At 53.7% G+C, this 19,076-nt stretch overlaps 1 protein-coding gene across 1 annotated transcript; it reads left to right on the top strand.

The window, feature by feature from the left end:
* Positions 1–228: 228 nt before the first annotated feature.
* Positions 229–2,781, top strand: FAM43B (family with sequence similarity 43 member B). The gene has a single exon (XM_032303311.1). The coding sequence runs from the start codon at positions 697–699 to the stop codon at positions 1,669–1,671; it is 975 nt and encodes a 324-aa protein (XP_032159202.1). The 5' UTR covers positions 229–696; the 3' UTR covers positions 1,672–2,781.
* Positions 2,782–19,076: the final 16,295 nt, after the last annotated feature.

Here is a 19,076-nt window from a genome sequence, read left to right as displayed (position 1 = left end):
AAGGGGAGTGTGGAGACCACCAGGGAGGTCAGAGGAACGTGCATTTAGCAAAGCCCTCCCGTACATTTCAAAAGATTTCTACTCCTTAACCGCCCCTCCATCCCCACTCCTCCAGTAAGAATGATTAAACCCGTTCCACCGCGCCTGTGCCGGGTCCCGGGCGAAGAGCAGCGCGAGCCGGCGCGGGGGAGGAGAGAGAGGAGGGCGAAGGGAGGGGACAAGAGAGCTAGCGGTCCCGCCCGGTGATGTAGGCAGCCCGGGGAGGTGGAGCCGCGACGCCTGAAGGAGTCCCCACTGCAATCGCGCTCTTGGTTTACCCCTCCGAACGGCCAGCCGCCAGCCCCAGCTCCCGCGACCTCCCTGCAGCCGCAATTTGAGCGCCAGGGGCCGCGGATTCCCCGGTGCGGGCCTGGGGGTCGCCTCCACCACGCCCAGCCCCCTCCCCTCTTCGCTTCCCGGACGGCTGGAGCTACTCCCGGGGGAGTCTGTTCCCGGACGCTCGGCCGCCGCCCGGGCATCTCGGCTGCCAGCCCGGCCGGGCACCGGGCATCTCCGGACACCGACTGGCCCCGGCGCCACCCAGCTGCTGGCGACCCCGGGGCCGCGGGCTTCTGATCGCCCTCCCCTCCCCCGGCCGCCGGGCAGGACGCCCGTGAGCTCCCCGTGCCCCCAGCCCCTTTGGCCACCGCCGCCGCGATGCTGCCCTGGAGACGCAACAAATTCGTGCTGGTGGAGGACGAGGCCAAGTGCAAGGCGAAGAGCCTGAGTCCGGGACTCGCCTACACGTCGCTCCTCTCCAGCTTCCTGCGCTCCTGCCCGGACCTGCTGCCCGACTGGCCGCTGGAGCGTCTGGGCCGCGTGTTCCGCAGCCGGCGCCAGAAAGTGGAGCTCAACAAGGAGGACCCGACCTACACCGTGTGGTACCTGGGCAACGCCGTCACCCTGCACGCCAAGGGCGACGGCTGCACCGACGACGCCGTGGGCAAGATCTGGGCGCGCTGCGGGCCGGGCGGGGGCACCAAGATGAAGCTGACGCTGGGGCCTCACGGCATCCGCATGCAGCCGTGCGAGCGCGGCGCCTCGGGAGGCTCGGGGGGCTCGGGGGGCCGCCGGCCGGCGCACGCCTACCTGCTGCCGCGCATCACCTACTGCACCGCGGACGGGCGCCACCCGCGCGTCTTCGCCTGGGTCTACCGCCACCAGGCGCGCCACAAGGCCGTGGTGCTGCGCTGCCACGCCGTGCTGCTGGCGCGGGCGCACAAGGCGCGCGCCCTGGCCCGGCTGCTCCGCCAGACCGCGCTGGCGGCCTTCAGCGACTTCAAGCGCCTGCAGCGCCAGAGCGACGCGCGCCACGTGCGCCAGCAGCACCTCCGCGCTGGGGGCGCCGCCGCCTCGGTGCCCCGCGCCCCGCTGCGCTGGCTGCTCAACGCCAAGTGCGCCTACCGGCCGCCGCCCGCTGAGCGTGGCCGTGGGGCGCCGCGCCTCAGCAGCATCCAGGAGGAGGACGAGGAGGAGGACGCAGACGCGGAGGAGCGCGAGCGGCCCGAGGTGCTCAGCCTGGCCCGGGAGCTGAGGACGTGCAGCCTGCGGGGCGCCCCGGCGCAGCCGCCGCCCGCGCAGCCCCGACGCTGGAAGGCCGGGCCCAGGGAGCGGGCGGGCCAGGCGCGCTGAGAGCGCTGGGGGGTGGGGCGGGGGGCAGGACTTGAGGCCCCAGCCCCTGCCGGCCTGACTTCCAGTCTCCAACCCTGGCCGTGCCCGCTTCGGCTCCCCTCTGGTGTCCTGCCTCCCCCGCCCCCCGCCCTTGCCTCCCTCGTGGTCTCTGTTGTTGTCTACCCCTTGTCTCATCCTGGCTCAGGGTGACGCCTGATAAGCCCTTGATTATTGGGGGACAGAGGGGAGGAGAGCAACAGAAGTATTCGATGTTCACCTTTCCCCCCACATCCGGAGTTTCTGACTGCCTTCCATTGTGGAATTGTCCATAAGCTTTACAACAGGTCTTTGTCCATAGACCACCCCCTCCCTCCCAAAACAACCTCTCCAAAGAAGGGGAAAGAAGTTTCCAGAAATCCAGGCGGGTGGCCTTGGATGTTGGCCAGGTGGATGCGGTGGTCCTCCCCTTGGCCAGTCAAGCCTTCCTCGCTGGGACTGGACCAGTTCTGGGCAGGTATTCTCACAGAGCACGAATAGCGGCCCCAGAGACCTGAGACCAGGTCCAAAGTGGGAAGAGAGCCCGCTGCCATACTCACAGGCCCTATTCTTGGCCTTTCTGCCCCCTGGAGGACTTCTGGACTTCGCTGCTCTGCCTCTGGAGAAGACTGGGCTCGTCCTACCATCCCGAACAACAGGTTAGACCAGGTAACAGCCTTCTGCCCAAGGCAGCTGCCCAAGATTGTGCCCTGGTCCCTGGCACCCCCAGAAGACTCCACCCCCCATCTCCACAGACAGATGTGTGGGATTCCCCACTAGGTACCTCCAAGTAGGACCAAGATAGGGTCTTCAAAGGAGGTAAGGAGAACCTCTGGCAGGTGCTTGAGGACACTGACTACCCAGAAAGTGGACACAGAAGGGATGTCCCCCTCCCCCCACTTGCAGTGGAGGCTGGTCAGAGCAGGAGGGTCCTGACAGGAGGTGGGTTCTCATAGCCAGCTGAGGAAGGGGAGTGTGTTCACCCAGCAGAGGGAGAGGGCCCCTGCTCAGGTGTGTCTCAAGAAGGCCACAAAAAGCCCAAAGATCTATGTGTCACCAAATGATCATTGTAAATAAAGTGGACCTGCTTTTTCATCCTTGTCTCCACTCTGGTGTTTTGTTTGATGCCAGGCTTGCTAGGGACAAAAATACTATCAGCACTCTAAGGGACAGGACAAGCCCCTAGGAAGGGGCCCCCTTTAGCATCTGGAGCCAAGAGGCAGGATGGGCGGGGAGGGGCTGCCGCCAGGAAGCTGTTCCCTTAATGTCAGGGAAGGAGACAGTAGCAGGTGTGACATCACCTGTGCCAAGCCTTGGAGGAGTGTCTGTCTCTGCCTCCCAGAATGTCTGTCTGTCTGGGCACTCAGAGGCGAGTGTCTCTGGGATGTTGGCAGGGAGGGGGCACGGGGGTGGGGACTTCTCATCAGCCCCACCTCTTTGAGAAGATTCCCATGTATGTCAAAGCCTGTGGTCTGAGCACGGTGTCTCCCCAGGGATGAGGAGGGGGGCGGGTCATAAAGGAGATGGGGTGGGTAGCACATTTTTCTTTCCGAGGAGCTAGAGAAATCTGCCCAGACCTTTGTGACACAGTGAGTGTTGAGCTGGGATATCTTTTTTATTCCTGTACTGAACTGGGCACCGATCCCAGACTTGTCCGGAGCCCAGACGAGTAGCCTCTGCAGTGGCCGGCCGTCAGGACAGTTCTGTTTCCTGGAGCTTCGGGAACAGAGGGTAATGCTGTCACTTCACCAGGCAGAGCCCAGGCAGGGGCAGGGCTCCTCGAAGGGGGAGGCTAGAGATGACTCCACGTGTCGGGGCAGAGGGACGACAGGGACCCACCAGCCAGGATGTCCTCATGTTCATGGCTCCCCTCTTACACATCGCCAGCGGTTCTGTTGGTGTTCCTCTCCATTTGCAAAAGAAGAGGACCCAGGAAGATGTCAGACCAGAGAGACCAGGATGCACTGCCGGCGAGGCAGCTGCTGGTGTGTGAGGCAACCTCACCTGGAAACAAGGTCGCAAGTGCACCATCTTTAATCAAACTCATAGGGGTGACGCTGACCCAATGCCTGTCTCGGGACAGGCACTGAGCTGGACACTGGGGGTCCAGGAGTCCCTCCCCTGCTCCCCTGGGGCTCTTGCAGTCTTAGGTGAGATGCACATGATTAAAAGAGCAGAATTGCTGCATAAGAATGCACAGGCACCTTGTCAGCCTCAGCTCCTACTCTGCTTTTCTCTGGGAGCCTCCCAAAACACACACACACACACACACACACACACACACACACACACCCCTCCTCCCTCCTTCCCACTCTACTCTCTATGCCTGGGTTAGAACACCAGGGTGAGGGGACTCTGACTCCTTACCAGCTGTGTGACATGGGGCAACTCACTCAGCCTCTCTGAGCCTCCTCTTGATTAACAGTTAAAAAAAAAAAAAAAAAACAAGGATAATATCAACCTCACAGGCTAATTGTAAGAATGAAAGAATGAAATAGAATCCTACCCCAAAACACTTTGGTAAACAATAAAACACCCAGCACATATGAAGAACAGCTGCTTTACCCAGAGGGCCCTTCTCTTAAGATTAGGACTTCAGCATGCTTGCCCAGCACCCACTGCAACCCCACAGCAGTGGTTACAAGTTGTCTTTCTGGCCACATCTCCACCTTCAATGACATAAGCCACAGCGTAGCACAAACTGACATCAGGTTATAGAAGGGGATCTCTGGGAGCATCATTCCCACCAAGAGAAGGGGCCACTCTGACCTCCATCTCTGCACTGACCTTGGCTTTCTCCCTGATCTTAGGTACAAAATGGAGAGGAGCCCTGACCCACTGGTTAAGCTGTCTGGTGCCCCTGCATGTTCTCTCCCGGCCGCTACAGGTTCCCCATCTGTAAAACGAAAATTGGGTAGACTGGACCAGTGGTTTTCAAGTCATGGTCCTCTGAGTCCCCAGGGGTGCCCAGGATGCTGCTGTTGGGAGTGATAGGCAGATGGGATAGGAAGGCTCCCAACCTGCTTTAACTGAAGCCACTTATCTGTTGTTTTCTCTTTGGGGTTTCTGTGATTCCCTTTGAATAAAGGGATCCTCCCGATTTTTCTTTAAGTTCAAATCACTGGGTGACCTGCTCTGTCAATTCCCCTTCCAGCCCCGAGGCGGCATGCATCTGAGGTCCGTTGGGCTGACGGGGTCTGAGAAATAGCACCGGCATGTGTCTTCCCAGGACCTCGTGGGCCTCTTTTCCCACTCTCCTGATGCCCCTCCACAGCAGCTGAGCTGTGACAAAGGTGGGTTGTGCCGCCATCCACAGATCCCAGGGTCAAGTCGCTGACCCACCCTTAATGCCCATCGTGACTCTGTGGCTCATCTTCCGGACGGGGTCCTGTTCCCAGTTCCCCAGACAAGTCCATGTGCTCCCACCTCGAGGCTTGTGCCTGTTCTCACCACCGGGCATGTCCTTTTTGGCTCCACATTTTCAAATCCTACCCTCTCTTCAAAGCCCAGCTCAAATCCCACCTCCTCCAAGCTTTCCCTAATGCACATCCCTCTTCCCCTCCTGCCAGATCCAGCGGGGAGCTCTCCTTTCAAGCTCGCACAGGACATGGTCCTCATCACGAGACCCCTAGGATTGCCCTTTTTCTGTGTGTCTCTCATAGAGATCTATTTCACTTCCCCGCCCACCTTGACCACAGCGGGGCAAGGGCCGGTGCTTGATACTAATTTGTTGAATGAGTGAGTGAGTGAGCCAGATGGAAGAGCCATCACGGGGTAGGAAACCAAGTGGGTGGAGAAGCTTTCCTTCTGCCAAGCTTCTGCCTGGAGATGCTGAAGGAGAGCTATAGCCTCAGACGCCCTGTTCAGATGGATGGCTATTCTTGGGGAGAAAATCAGCAGCCTGACATGAGGTCACTGGGGGAAACAGAAGCCGCCGTCCCTGGGATCCGCTCTGTGCTCCAAAGCCTCAGGACTAGGCTTTCTTGCTCTGCAGACTAGACCAGCGCCCAGCACAGGGCTGACGCAGAACAGAGCAGCTCCTCGTGGTGACCCTCCAGGCTGGCTGGCTGGGCAGCCGGAGGACCGTGCAGACAGCTGCACTCTCTAACACACAGGTAGTCGAACCTGGATTTGGGTGTCAGACACATCTGAATGCCAGCCCCAGAGCTGCGCTTTGGACGGCTGTGTCACTTTGGGCAGATTTCCGAAGGTTTCTGGAGCCTTGGTTTTCCATCTGCAAAAAAAGCGATAGATGAGTCTAGGTCTTATATGGGTGTTGGGAGGTTGCAAGAAGGCACTGCCTTTGGGTAATTTATTTAGCCCTGTGCCCGCCAAACCCAATAAGCAGTAGCTGTTGCTTTCTGTTGATTATTACCATTCTAGCTGACGCTGCTCACTGATAGCACTGGGATGACATGAGGTGCCTGGTCACATGATGCCTGCTCCCCACCCCAGGGTGGCTCTCTGCCTAAAGTCCCATCATCTCTAAATCATGGGAGGAGATTCAACTACAGCTTGTCTCATTTTTGTCTCTAGTTGTTCAACAGACATAAGCCCAATCATCTTAACTCTAGAGTAGACCTAGTATCTTGTGTCTTTTTTGTATATCCTTTTCTTTTTGCAAAAGCACACCGAGCAAAGCACACCTAGGTGAATGAATGAATGAATGAATGAATGGGTGAATAGTGAGCTAAGATTAGCAGCTGCAGGCAGCAGTGCTGACACGTATCCTTCCCGGCCAAGGTCTTCAGAAAGCTGGGAGGTCATTCCTTTGTGAGTGATGGCTCAGCTTCTCCCTGCCGCCCCCCCTTAGCCCATCCCTGTTTGTCCTTGGCTCCAGACTATGGAGATGAGGAGGATGCTGCTGGCTGAGGGACCAGGAGGTCCCCAGGAGAGCACAGCTGGAAAGGATCAAGGGGGCTGACATGCAGATGTCATGTGTCTCGGAGCCAGAACGGTCCTCCCTCTCCTTCTGCTCCACCGCCTGCCTGTCCAAGAGCCCATATGGGTTTGCTGACTGACCCGGAATAAGTGACTTTCATCATCCTCAACTTCTAAGGGGACAGGAAGCTGGGCAGGCAAGACACTAAAGAGGAAGCTGGCAGTCAAACCACCATAAGGGAGACCTCAGCTCAGAAGAGTGGGCTAGTACTGCTGTGTGCTGGGACTTCTTGGCAAAGAGAGAAAGGAGCTGGGTGGTCCTGGAAAACAGGCAGATCTTGGTTTTGCCTGCGCAGCATTGCCCCCCTTTATGGTGGAGTCTGCTTCCTCTTCCTCCTGGGAACACAACTAAATTCTCCCACTCTCCTCCTGTGCTGAGGTGGCGTCGTGCGACTGGGTTCTAGCCAACACAATTTATGACTGTCACCTGGGAGGGGGATGGACCACAAAACATAAGCTTTGCTTTATTCTCCTGTCTGCCTGCTGGGTGTCATCACCCAGGGTGTCCTTGGCAGCCATGTGTTGAAGATGACAGCGCCTCCATCAGCCTGGGCCCCTGAATGACCGCAGGAAGTGGACTCCCACCCCTGCCACCAAGGGGACCAAGAAATAACATTTTCTTGTTAGCCCCAAACCTATCAGGGCTGTTGCAGCACATAGCTTACCTTCTTGTGACCCACTGCCCTGGGGTTTCCGGTGAAACCACCATCTCCCACTCTTAGTTCCTGGTGTTCTTTCCAGGGGAGCTAACTTTGCTCACTTGGGCTCCAACGGAGGTCATATGATGGGGTCTGACCAATCAGAATAGCCCATCTCCTCAGCTCCAGAGATTGGTTCTGGGATGGGCATGAACAGAGATAGGAGAACTTCGTTCTGGGTCTGTTGTTGAAACTTGGGGAAAGAGAGACTCTTTCTGCCAGGGTTCCTGAGAGGTGGGGATATATCCGGTGTTGCCAGCAACCATCTTGCCACCATGAGGAAAGAGAGCCTTAGAGACCAGCACTCTGAAAAGCAGAGGGGCGCCCAGAGAGAGCAAGACCAAGCCCCATGATGTTGCTTGAGTCCCTGGATCCCCATCACACCTCCCCAGTTCTGCTTTCGGTGTTTTCAGTTCATAAAACCAATAAGTTGTACTTTTTGCTTAGGCCAGTGTGAGCTGGGCTCTGTGTCCCTTGAGGTAGAGAGAACCCTGACCCTGCCATCACTGTTCTTATTGGGTCCCCCATGCTGGAAAAGGGGGATCCTTGAAAGGCTTCAGGGTCTGTCACAGGTCAGGTCTGGTTATGGGACATCCAGCTAGTTCACGAGATCCCTAAGTCCCCAGGCCCCTTCCCTCTCTGGGGGCCACGCGGTCTTCCATCCTGGCTACCCTTTACACCCCTTCCCCCCTCCTCTCTCTGGTGCGGGTTCCTTCCCTGTTCACGTGCCTCCGTGCCGTTGACCAGGACATGGCTCTGACCCCAGCTCCACGTCTGGTTATACTTTAGTATAATCAAAGTCTCTGGCCTCTGGCCTTCTTTCAAGTGCTACAGCATGAGGCAGATGGGTGCAACTCAGACTCTGGATGGTCCCCCAGCTCGAGAATCCACCCTCCCCCACTTAGCTATAGCTGGGGAGTGGGCTCACCAGATGGAAATCTCTTAGGGAACCTTCCCTGGGGAGGCTCGCTTCCGACAGTGGAGCCGAGGCTGAGCAGGCTGATCTGAAAAGCAAAAGCCTAGAACTGCCTTCTAACTGCTCTGAATGTCCACTTTCTCTGTCATGTGGAGATGATGCTCCCAGCGGCTCCTGCCTCAGAGGGTTGTTCTAAGCGGCTGGCCAAATGGGATGGAAGGCCCAAGAGCTGTGAAAAGCATCAGCTTCCGTAAAAGAGCCTGGGGCCTGGGTGCATCCTTATTGGCTCCAAGCCAAGAAAGCCGGAGCGAGGCAGCTCTGCAACACCCAGGCTGAAGGCTCCCATTTGCAGGAAGGAGCCCACAGCAAAGGAAATGAGCACAGAGCCCAGGAAGGAAGGTTTAAAATAGACATTTGCAGGGATTTCCCGCAGGGGAGAGCCACATGGCCAGGAAACAGCTTGTGGAGCTCCCAAGATAAGCTCTCCACCTCCGCGTGTGCACAGACACCACCCCCCAGGGTGGACTTGGGGGATGGGTGGTGCACCCCTGTCTGCACACAGTGGGGACCCCCAAAGACCCTTGCAACCGGAGCTGCCCCTGAAGTTCTAAAGCAGGAATGGGGAAGAGCGTAAGCCCACCTGTGCTCTCCTACTCACGGGCCCTGGACAGCTCCAGTGCACTCCAGCCACTAAAGCTAGCCTCAGATCTCATCCATTGAGTGTGGAGATAGGGAGGGGAGAGGGACTTTGCAGTCAGATCAAAGAGGACACTTACCGCTTACTCAGTCTCCAAGGGACAGGAGACTTGCATCATATCAACCCCTCTGCCAAATGCCACTGAGACACAGGTGCAGATGGCAAAATGGACTCTGGGAAGCCTCCCGCTAGCCTTAGGGAAAGCACACTGGCAGATGACTTCCAAGGTCTAAGTATTGCCCATGGAGCCGTGCATGTGGTCAGGGCCAGGAGATGTCTACAAGGATGTGTCCCCCAGCGGTCTGGCTCCTTAGAGATGAATTAAATTATTTTTCTAAGGTTATTAAAGGGAACACTTTTTTCGAAGCTAGCAAAATGACAAAGATGTAAGAAAAAATTAATACTCTCTCCCAACCCCTCTCTATTCCTTGATTCCCGTGCCCTCAGCATGCACACACTGCTAGATAACTAATGGTACAGACCGGGGGTTCCTCTCTCCCACTGTTTTCCTTAGTTGTGAATGTAAATAAACCCACATACATGCATATAGCGAGTTTGCCATTTGGTTACACAAAAATGGAGTCATTCTCAAACCCACTCTGCAAGGAGTTTTATTCTCACTTACTTCATGCACCAGCCCCCACCCCGCCCAGTTCCCTGGACCCGAGTCTGACTCCTTCTCTTTCAACAGAAGCACAGTGTAGTCCACATCTTCTGTTAGTGTGTGTTCAGGTGGTCTCGTGTTTTTAAAAGCACCTAATGAACCCCTGCCAAATGCAGATCTCCAGACCACGTCTCCAGGAACTGGACCATGAGTTCTAAGAGCCCTTTCAGCTGAGACATCCCAGCACTATGGAGCAGGAGGGAGGAAGCTCTTCCCAGCTGTGAGGTCTGGAAAGAAGGAGCAGAGGTGTGCTAAGCATATCCACATGTGGGCTGAAAATAAATAGGGTCAAGAAGAATTGGCAAGAACTCCTGGTGCTGGGATATCTCAGCCGAAAGGGCCCCTAGAACTTGTGGTCCAATTCCCCAATTTCCAGAGGAGAAGGAGGATTTGTCCAAGGTCCCTCCTGGACCCCCAGCTGGAATCCTGGCCTCCCTGTGGGTTTCCCAGCAGTCAGAGGAGATACTGACCATCTATCTAAGGTTTCCTGTGCTCCAGGAATTGGGCTACAGACCAGGAATCCATAACCCACCTCCATTCAACTTTCTTTAGATAAATGCCGAGTGCTTACCACATGCCAGGCACTGTCCTAGGTGCTGGGGAGACACTGAACAAAATACACAAAGATCTTCCTGCCCACATCCTAGTGAGGAGCAGCCAACAATCAATAAGAACCATAATAAATGAATAAATTCTGGAAAAGGTGATGTGTATATGGGAAAGAAAAGAAAAAGTAGAGTGGCATAAGGAGAGTGTGTACCTCTTCCCTCCCCTGGTGCCTTGAGATGGAAGAGTCTAAGGTTATCAAATTTCTGGGCTAGCAATGGCCATGGTGGCAGAGACTGGTTAGATGGTCACCAAATCCTCTTCTTCCAGAACCATAACTACACATTTCCCGGCCTGGCATGGTGGCAGGTGTGGCCATGTGACCGACTTCTAGCCAATAACATGTGAGCTCCTTCAGGCATGGCCCACAAAAACGTGCCCTGAACACAGCCTTGTTTTTCTACTCCCCGTCTGCCAGCTGCATGGAGAGGACACCGGGGGAGGGGGGTGCGAGTAGGGAGCACGGCCGCAGGTGGATGGCGTCTGGCTCCCTTCGGGGAGAAACGGGGAAAAGGCAGAGTCCCTGAAGAGACTCAACTCCCTCATCAGACTTTGCATGAATGAGAAGAGGGTTCACCGGGGGGCTTGAAGACGAGGGAGGTGGTTTACAATTCATTTCAGGCAGAAAAGAGATGCCAGGGGCTTTTATATCTGTTTGAAGGACTTCTCAAAGCCACAGCTACCTTCCTTTCTCACTGCCGCCCTCCTGTCCTACTCCACAACCCCCACTCATCCATCCATTTGCTTAGTCATTCAACTAGTACTTATTGAGCTCCTACTATATCCCAGGCACTGTTTGAGGCCCTGGGGATATGGCAGAGAACAAAGCAGGTGAAAATACCAGCCCCCAAGGGTTTCCATTCTCTCCAGTCTACCAATCATCAGACCATAAACCAAATAAGAAGAAAAGAGAACGCTTTTACCGGACCCGTTTTACAGACGAACAGCCTGAGGAGCAGAGGTTAAGTGACTTAAGCGGCTATGATTTTGGCTGCTTGTAATAAAAGCACAGCTGGGAGCCTGGGAAAGATGTCATTACACAAGGTGGGGACTTAATTCCTTTACAAGGCAGTGGAGCGCCTGAGCCACGGAAGCCAAGAGCTTGGGTTCACACTGCCTCTCAGAAGGCGAGTGGCCTACAGCATGTTTCTTACCCTTTCTGACCCTCAGTCTCCCCACCCGTAAAGCACAGGTAATAACATCCTAACCTCTGTGGCAGATTGCTCCATAAGGTCCACTCATGAATTCTCCCTCCCCGTACCCACTCCCTCGTGTGGCCCCTTCTCACGCTGACTCTGAACTTGGCCACGTGACTTCCTTTGGTAATGGGACTTCCACAGACTCGATGACTCACGCAACGGGGTGAAAGCTACAGGATGGGGCTTGGCTGTCTCGGGACTCTGTCGCCCCATGGAAGAAACCCAGGCTGGCCTACAGGAGGCAAGTGGCCCCATCCACAATCGGTGCCCTCCCCCAGACATGCATGGGAACCCATCTTCAACCATGTAGCCCCAATAGTGCCCTGATGGGATTGCACACGCAGGACCCCAGGCAAGACCATCAGAAGAACTGCCAGTGGAGACCAATCCACATTTGCTGGCCTACAGAATGGCAAGCAAGTAAAATGGCTATTCTGTTAAACCAAGGAGGGTTGAGGTGGATTGTTTTGTGGAAACCTCAAGGCTGGGGTCTAAGGAGTCAATGAGAATATGCATGCAAAGCAATTAAAGTGTGGTTTGGCACAAAATAATAACTCAGGGGCGCCTGGGTGGCTCAGTGGGTTAAGCCTCTGCCATTGGCTCAAGTCATGATCTCAGGGTCCCAGGATCGAGCCCGACATTGGGCTCTCTGCTCAGCGGGGAGCCTGCTTCCCCCTCACTCTCTGCCTGCCTCTATGCCTACTTGTGATCTCTCTCTCTCTCTCTCTGTCAAATAAATAAATAAATAAAATTTTTAAAAAACATTTAAAAAAATAAAAAGAAAACAAAATAATAACTCAGTAGGTTGTAGCTATTATTAATACCATATCACCGGAAGCCAAGTTTCTTAGTTTCAGGAACCCTCCATGTTGGCCTCTTTAGTTACCCAAGTGTAAAGTGAGCAGATTCTGGAGAATTCTGTGAGATTGCTTGAATCGGCCTGCAGTGGCTACAGACCGGGAGGTTTAGGGCTTTTTGGGTGGACTTTAGCCTAACTACTCCTGAATGAGGAAAGAAAAAGGAATTTCAGGCAGAGACCGGATGGCCCCAATAGCGAGTTATTTAAGGTTATGTAACCAAGACTGGCAACACTGTTACAGACTCTTGGGTGTTTTCTGGGGTCCCAGAGTTTGCCCTGAGCTGTACTTTGCGGGCTACTTCCCTCCCTTGCATGTCTGTGTTTTGAACCTCTACTGTGTGCCAGAGACAGGTCTAGGTGCCCAAAACACAGCAGAGAACAAGACAGACAACCATCTGTCTATAGGCAGAAAGACCTATAAGTAATGCCATCAGACAGCAATCAGCATCTGAAGGAACATGGGTAAGGTAACAATAGAGAGTGATGGGGAAATGCGGTCAGGAAAAGGCTCATGGAGCCAGGGCCATGTGAGGACCCCAGGGAAGGAACATCCAGGAAGAGAGAAGGGCCTGTGCCAAGATCCGATGATGAGAACCTTGGTGTGTTTGATGAGGCTGGCAGCTGATGGGAGACAGCTGGGGCCTGTGGCCAGAGGGACAGACAGAGGGACAAAGGCCAGGGTGAAGATTCTGGGTTCTCTTCTGAGCAGTGGAAACTTCTGGAAGCCTTGTGTCTTCGAAAACTCACTCAGGCCACTTTTTACAGGACGGAATTGGGAGAAGGAGACATAGAAGAAGCAGGAGAACTGGTCAGAGATGCAGGTGGGAACCAATGGTATCTTGGACCAGGACTGGAGCCGTGAAGACGGGGAGAAGCAGCTGGACTCAAACCTAGTTTGAAGGAAGAGCCTGGGCGCGGTGCTGGAATGAGTGTGGGCATGAGAGCAAGCGAGGCGCTGGGAGTCACGGCCAAGTTCGTGGCTTGAGTCGCTGGGTGACCGTCTGTACCTTGAACAGAGGCACAGAGGGGGCGGAAACGGGCAAGTCGGGGGCCAGGAGAGGGGAGAAGCAGTTCTGGCTCAGACCACCCTGGATTCAGATGCTAACAGGCCTCAGTCAAGGGGCCCAGAGGCCGAGGAGGCAACTAGGTAGGCAGGACTGGCTCCAGGATGGAGGCACGTGAAGTCTGGGGGCCACGGTTCTAAATGGCATTCCAAGCCATACTTCTGGATGGAGTCTCCCTGCAGAGGAGTGGCCGCAGAGAGAGGCAAAGAGGGCCCCCCATGCCTGGTGGCTGAGCGGAGAAGGAAGGAGCCCAGGGTGCAGTCACAGAGGGACCAGAGGGAACAGGGGGCTCAAGGCTTCCTGGAAGCCAAGTAAAGAAAGTGAACCAGAAAGAGGGCGTCCACGCATCTAACAACACTGCAAGGTCGAGGGCGATGACCTCAGAAAACTGACTAATGGTTTTGGCAAGATGAAGTTCACTGGTGATCTCAGCCAGGGTGACTCCAGCATTAAAGAGAGAAGGGAGAAACAGATGGGGAGAGAGTTTTGTGAGAGCACCTAAAACAGGGTGACCGGCGGGGACGGAGGTAGCAGAGCCTTCTCTCGGTCAGCCTCTCGATCCCCCGGCACATGGCTTACAGAGCACCAGAAAGGGCAGGCCCTGAGCCCTGGCAGACAGTGGGGAACAAGGCAGTCCCCTCCTTCTGCCTCAGCTTACAAGCCACCTCATGAAGAGGTCTTGTCAACCCCTCTACCCAAAGTGGGACCCTTGGGCTCATCTCTGGGCCAGATACAATTCATACTTACAAAATTCAAGGTCCCTTTAGGGAACCTGACCCTGATGACTTGTTACCCCCTTCCTCGATAACTAGAGAACTAGAGTAGTGATTTGGCCTTAAAGGAGAAATACTCAGGTGCTTGGGGAAGCAGCTCACGAGGGGCCCCGACCTGGCCTCAGTGGTCAGAGGCCTCCTGAGGATCTGACTTTTGAGTCAAGTCCCAAAGGACAGGGCATCTCAAGGAAGAGCAGCTCAGACTCGGGGGGAACAGCAGATGCAAAGGCCCTGAGGCGACAAGGAGTTTGGCACCTGAAGGATAGAAAGTGAGCTCTGGAGAATAGTGACCAGGACAGTGAGGGTTTGGAAGCAACAGTTTAGGAGGGACATTAAAGAAGCAGGACATGGAGCAGGAAGGAAAGAGGACTGGAGGGGGGCAGGGGGCAGGAGGTAGGATCCCTGTCCCTCCCAGTCGGCCCTACCCTCAAAGCGAACACCTGGGCAGAGAAGCATCTTACCTCCTCCCTCCCTGCGCAGTTCCAGGGTCCAGGGGGCAGCACGCCCACCCTCTAGAGGTGGAATGTGGTTTAAAAAGACCAACAGGGAGACAAGTGACAAGGGACAGCTGTGGTGGGTGGGAGTGGGTAGAAGAATGGGAAGAGGCCAAGGTCAGGAGGGGGCAGGTTGGGCCCTTCTATGTACTCATCTTGGTCCTTTAATTAGCAGTCACTGAACCCCCTTCTTCTCCCTCTTCAAACCCCACTCCAGAGGAGATTTCCATCTGTGGACGGGCCCCACTGTGGGCGAACCTTGGACCATATAAACTCCCCCACTTGAATCTCTGCTGGCAGGAGGGAGCCATCCAGGCTCCCTCTCCCTGCCCCACCATGGGTCCCCACGCGGGGATCCTCTCATCATCCCCCTCCCATTTACTGGCTTCCCTGGGGGTCCCATCAGCATTGAGGCTGTGGTGGCCACAAGGTGTCCTGAGGCCTACAAAGCTGTGGCCCGTACGCCTGACCCCATAGCTGACATCCTGAGAGGGCCTTCAGTTCCCCCCAGTGCGCCCTGCCGAGCCCCACCCTAGGCAGGAGGCTCCTCCCTCTCAAGAAGCAAGGTTCCCCGCTGGGACAGTAGAGTCTCAACGGAGCCACTCATGCACAGGAAGAAAATGCCGCTGCCTATTTTGGTCACATGTTCTCCTGCTCAATGGCGTCCAGGGTCATAAAAATCATGGCTCCCTCTCTCGCTTGCTGAGCAATTCTGTGCAAGGGTTTTCACCTCTCAGAGCCTCGATCTCCTCATCCATGCAATGGGCAGCACACCTCCCTTGCATGGTGGCTAAGAGAACGGTGAGTGTGTCATGGCATCCAGCTCAAGTCCTGGCATGTGGTGGTGTTCATCAGACTCCTATCTCCCCTTTCATGGCTGCCCCAATCCAGTCAATCACCTGGGCTCTCTTTTCTCTGGGACTAGCCATGACTTAGAATATTCTCCCCAGCATCCTGTTTACAGGCTCCAGAACAAGCTCACATACCCTTGATACTTCGAAGATTTTTACCATTAACCCCTATAGGGAAACGGAAGTAGCAGGACAGTGGACAGCACCTCTGAGCTATTGTGCATGCTGTTCCCCCTTCTTGGAATGCCCTTCCCTGCTTAACTCACTGGTGAGCTACTCATCCTTCAAGATCCAGCTATCATAGCCGTTCTTCTGGTGCAGGAGTTTCTTGCTGCCCCCTCCCCAGGTAGAGACTCCTAGCCCTCTGTGCAGCCCTGACCCATAAGAGGAGGGAGCACAGCAGAGACACACCCTGGTCAAAGGTGCATAGAGGGTAAGCACAGAGGGAGCATCTTTGCAAGGTCCCCTGCTGCCTCCCCCCAGGCCAGCCTCTATCCTACCCAGAGATCTCTGGAACCCTGGAAAGGGATTCTTGGTCTCAGAGGTGGGAACTCAGCCCTTTGGATCCTGGGCCATGTTAAAAATTAATCTACAAGTACTTCATGCTACCCTGAGCAGGCCACTCTGCAGAGAGTTCTAGAAATTGTCCCTCCCTCTACTCTGTTGCTGGGGCTTGGAGAAGGGGAAGGACTGGTCTGAGAGTTCCCATAGGATGTTTGGAACATGGGGGTTATTGTCCACAGGCCTTGGGCTAGAAAGGATAGTTACTCTGGGAAGGACTGGCTCAGCCAGTGGTTAAGCAGGAAAGGACATTCCCTGCTAAAGAGGGAAAAGCTTGTGCAAAGGCTCAGAGGTACAGTCCATCGTCCTGCTAGACTTCCGCTTCCCTTCACTGGGCTCAGCCAAAAAGGTCCCCAAAGTCCCAAGGCTCATAGTAACTATGGCATTAGCATCAATAATAATAGCTTACAGTTAGTAAATGCTCTCTATGTGTCGAGCCTTGTGCAAGGGCTCCGCACGTATTCTCTTGTGTGTTCTCAGAATAAACCCACCAGAGAGGTGCCGTTGTTACCCCCACTTTCTAAATAAAGAAAATGAGCCTCGGGTCACTCGGGTGGCTCAGTGGTTGGAAGGCTGCCTTCCGCCCAGGTCATGATCCCAGGTCCTGGGACTGAGCCCCACATCGGGCTCCCTGCTCAGTGGGGAGCCTGCTTCCCCCTCTCTCTCTGCCCTTCCCCCACCCTTGCTCATGCTTGTGCTCTCTCTCTCTCTCTCAAATAAATAAATAAAATCTTTGGAAGAAAAAAAAAAGGAAAATGAGCCTCAGAGAGAAGCTAAGTCATGATCAAGGTCATAGAGCTAATCCACTAGTCCCTGTGTGATTTAGCAGTGGCCCCTTTTCGCAAATACACTTAATAAGTTTATTTAAACAGAAAAGATCGGCTTTATCATGCGCGTGTCTTTTTGGTTCAAACATATACATTTATCTAACCTTAAGTCAACCACTGAGAACCGTGAGCCCTTGTAATATTTTGAAAATCTCGAGCTGGAGCTCTTGCCTGATCTTTCAATCTTACAGCAGCTTTAGGATCCATTAGACTGATGTTTTGTATAAATGCCTCTAGAGAATGCTCACTCTCAAGGATAATAGCTACAAAGGTAACCATTCAGGAAGAGCTCACCTGCAGCATCAGCATGCTCGCTAACTGTTCTGATTCAGAAACTTAAAAGAGGCATGATAAATAAGCACATTTTGTTTTAAAAACAAATTCTTTATCTAAAAGTTACTCACGCTTCTAGCGGAGGAGAGGGTCAGGAGTATTCAAAGTGTACCACAAGGGGACCCCTCAGTAGGTCAGACGTTAAGCATCTGCCTCCGGGGGCTCAAGTCATGATCCCAGAGTCCTGGGATCCAGCCCCACATCTGGAAGAAGCCTGCTTCTCCCTCTCCCACTCCTCCGCTTGTGTTCCCTCTCTTGCACGCTCTCTCTCTCTCTGTCAAATAAATAGATAACTAAAATCTTTTTTTTAAAAAGTACCAAAAGTAGTAAAATGTACATTAGACAAAAGGTCACCAGCTGTTGTAAAACCATCTCACTCAGGGGTTAGTGGGTAGAAATCTATCTAGGCTCTCCAGGCAGAAAGGAATTTAATACAGAGAACTGATGCTTACGAATCACGGGGCGGGGGGGGGGGGGCGGTTCAGAGTAGTGGAAGTCAGAGGGTTCAAGGTCATACTACAATAGCTTCCAAGGTCACTGCTACCATCCACTGCTGCTGCTGCCCAACTGTCCCGCACCTATGACCCACTCCCCAGCTTGTGTGCTGTCTCTCTGGAAAAAAAAAAAAAAGAAAATCATTGGCACTCTCCTAGGTACTAACATTCTTATATGAAAATTTGGGGGTGTAATTTTCTTCAGTATGATTTTTTTTAAAGAGTTAAAAATACATGTTAAGGGCTCGGTTGGTTAAGCTGCTGCCTTCAGCTCAGATCATGATCCCAGAGTCCTGGGATCGAGTCCCACATCAGGCTCCTTGCTCAGCAGGGAGCCTACTTCTCTCTCTGCCTCTGCCTGCTGCTCTGCCTGCTTGTGTTCTCCCTCTCTCTCTCTCTGACAAATAAATATATAGAATCTTAAAAAAAAAATACATGGGGGGCGACTGGGTGGCTCAGTGGGTTAAAGCCTCTGCTCAGGTCATGATCCCAGGGTCCTGGGATCGAGCCCCGCATCGGGCTCTCTGCTCAGCGGGGAGCCTGCTTCCTCCTCTCTCTCTGTCTGCTTCTCTGCCTACTTGTGATCCCTGTCTGTCAAATAAATAAATAAAATCTTTTTTAAAAATTAAAAAAATAAAAATAATTAAAAAAATACATGTTAGGAATGATAGACTTCTAGTTCCTGATGAAAATCATGAACCAGCAAAGTTCGCAGTCTCCTTCCCTCAAACCTTGCCCTGTGAGTGCCCTAGAAAATCAATGTGGCTGTGGAGTGGTGATGGATAGAAGGCAATGAGAACGTGCTAGGGTGTTGTCTTGTTCAGAAGAAAAATATAAATATTGATAAGCTTTAGAAATTGATGGGAAATTAGCATAAGCACGAGTCATACTAATATGGATAACCACTAAAGAAAAAAAGAAAATGAATAAAAAAAAATACAGATTTAGTAAAAGTCAGAAAAGGTGAGGACGGGAGAAAACAAAAACACCAAATCAAAAAGATATCTGCACCCCAGGTTCATTGCAGCTTTACTTGGAAGAGCCAAGAGCAACCTCGTGTCCATCAGGGATGAGTGGATAAAGAAAATGAGGCATAAACATGCCATAAAAAAGAAGGATCTTGCCATCTGCCACAGTGTAGAGGTATCTTAAGAGTATTATGCTAAGTGAAATAAATCAAAGAAACAATTCTGTGTGATCTCACTTATATGTGGAATCTAAAAATAAGGGGCAAAAATGAGCTTCTAGATGGGGAACAGATTGGCGGTTGCCAGAGGCGAGAGATGCGTGTGGGTAAAATGGGCAAGAGGAACAAAGGTACAGACTTCCAGTTATAAAATAAGTAAGTCCTGGGGGCACCTGGGTGGCTCAGTGGTTTATAGCCTCTGCCTTCGGCTCAGGTCATGATCTCAG

Source organism: Mustela erminea, chromosome 10 (assembly GCF_009829155.1).
Source record: "Mustela erminea isolate mMusErm1 chromosome 10, mMusErm1.Pri, whole genome shotgun sequence".
Taxonomy (NCBI): Eukaryota; Metazoa; Chordata; class Mammalia; order Carnivora; family Mustelidae; genus Mustela; species Mustela erminea.
This window is presented reverse-complemented; position numbering and strand designations above follow the sequence as displayed.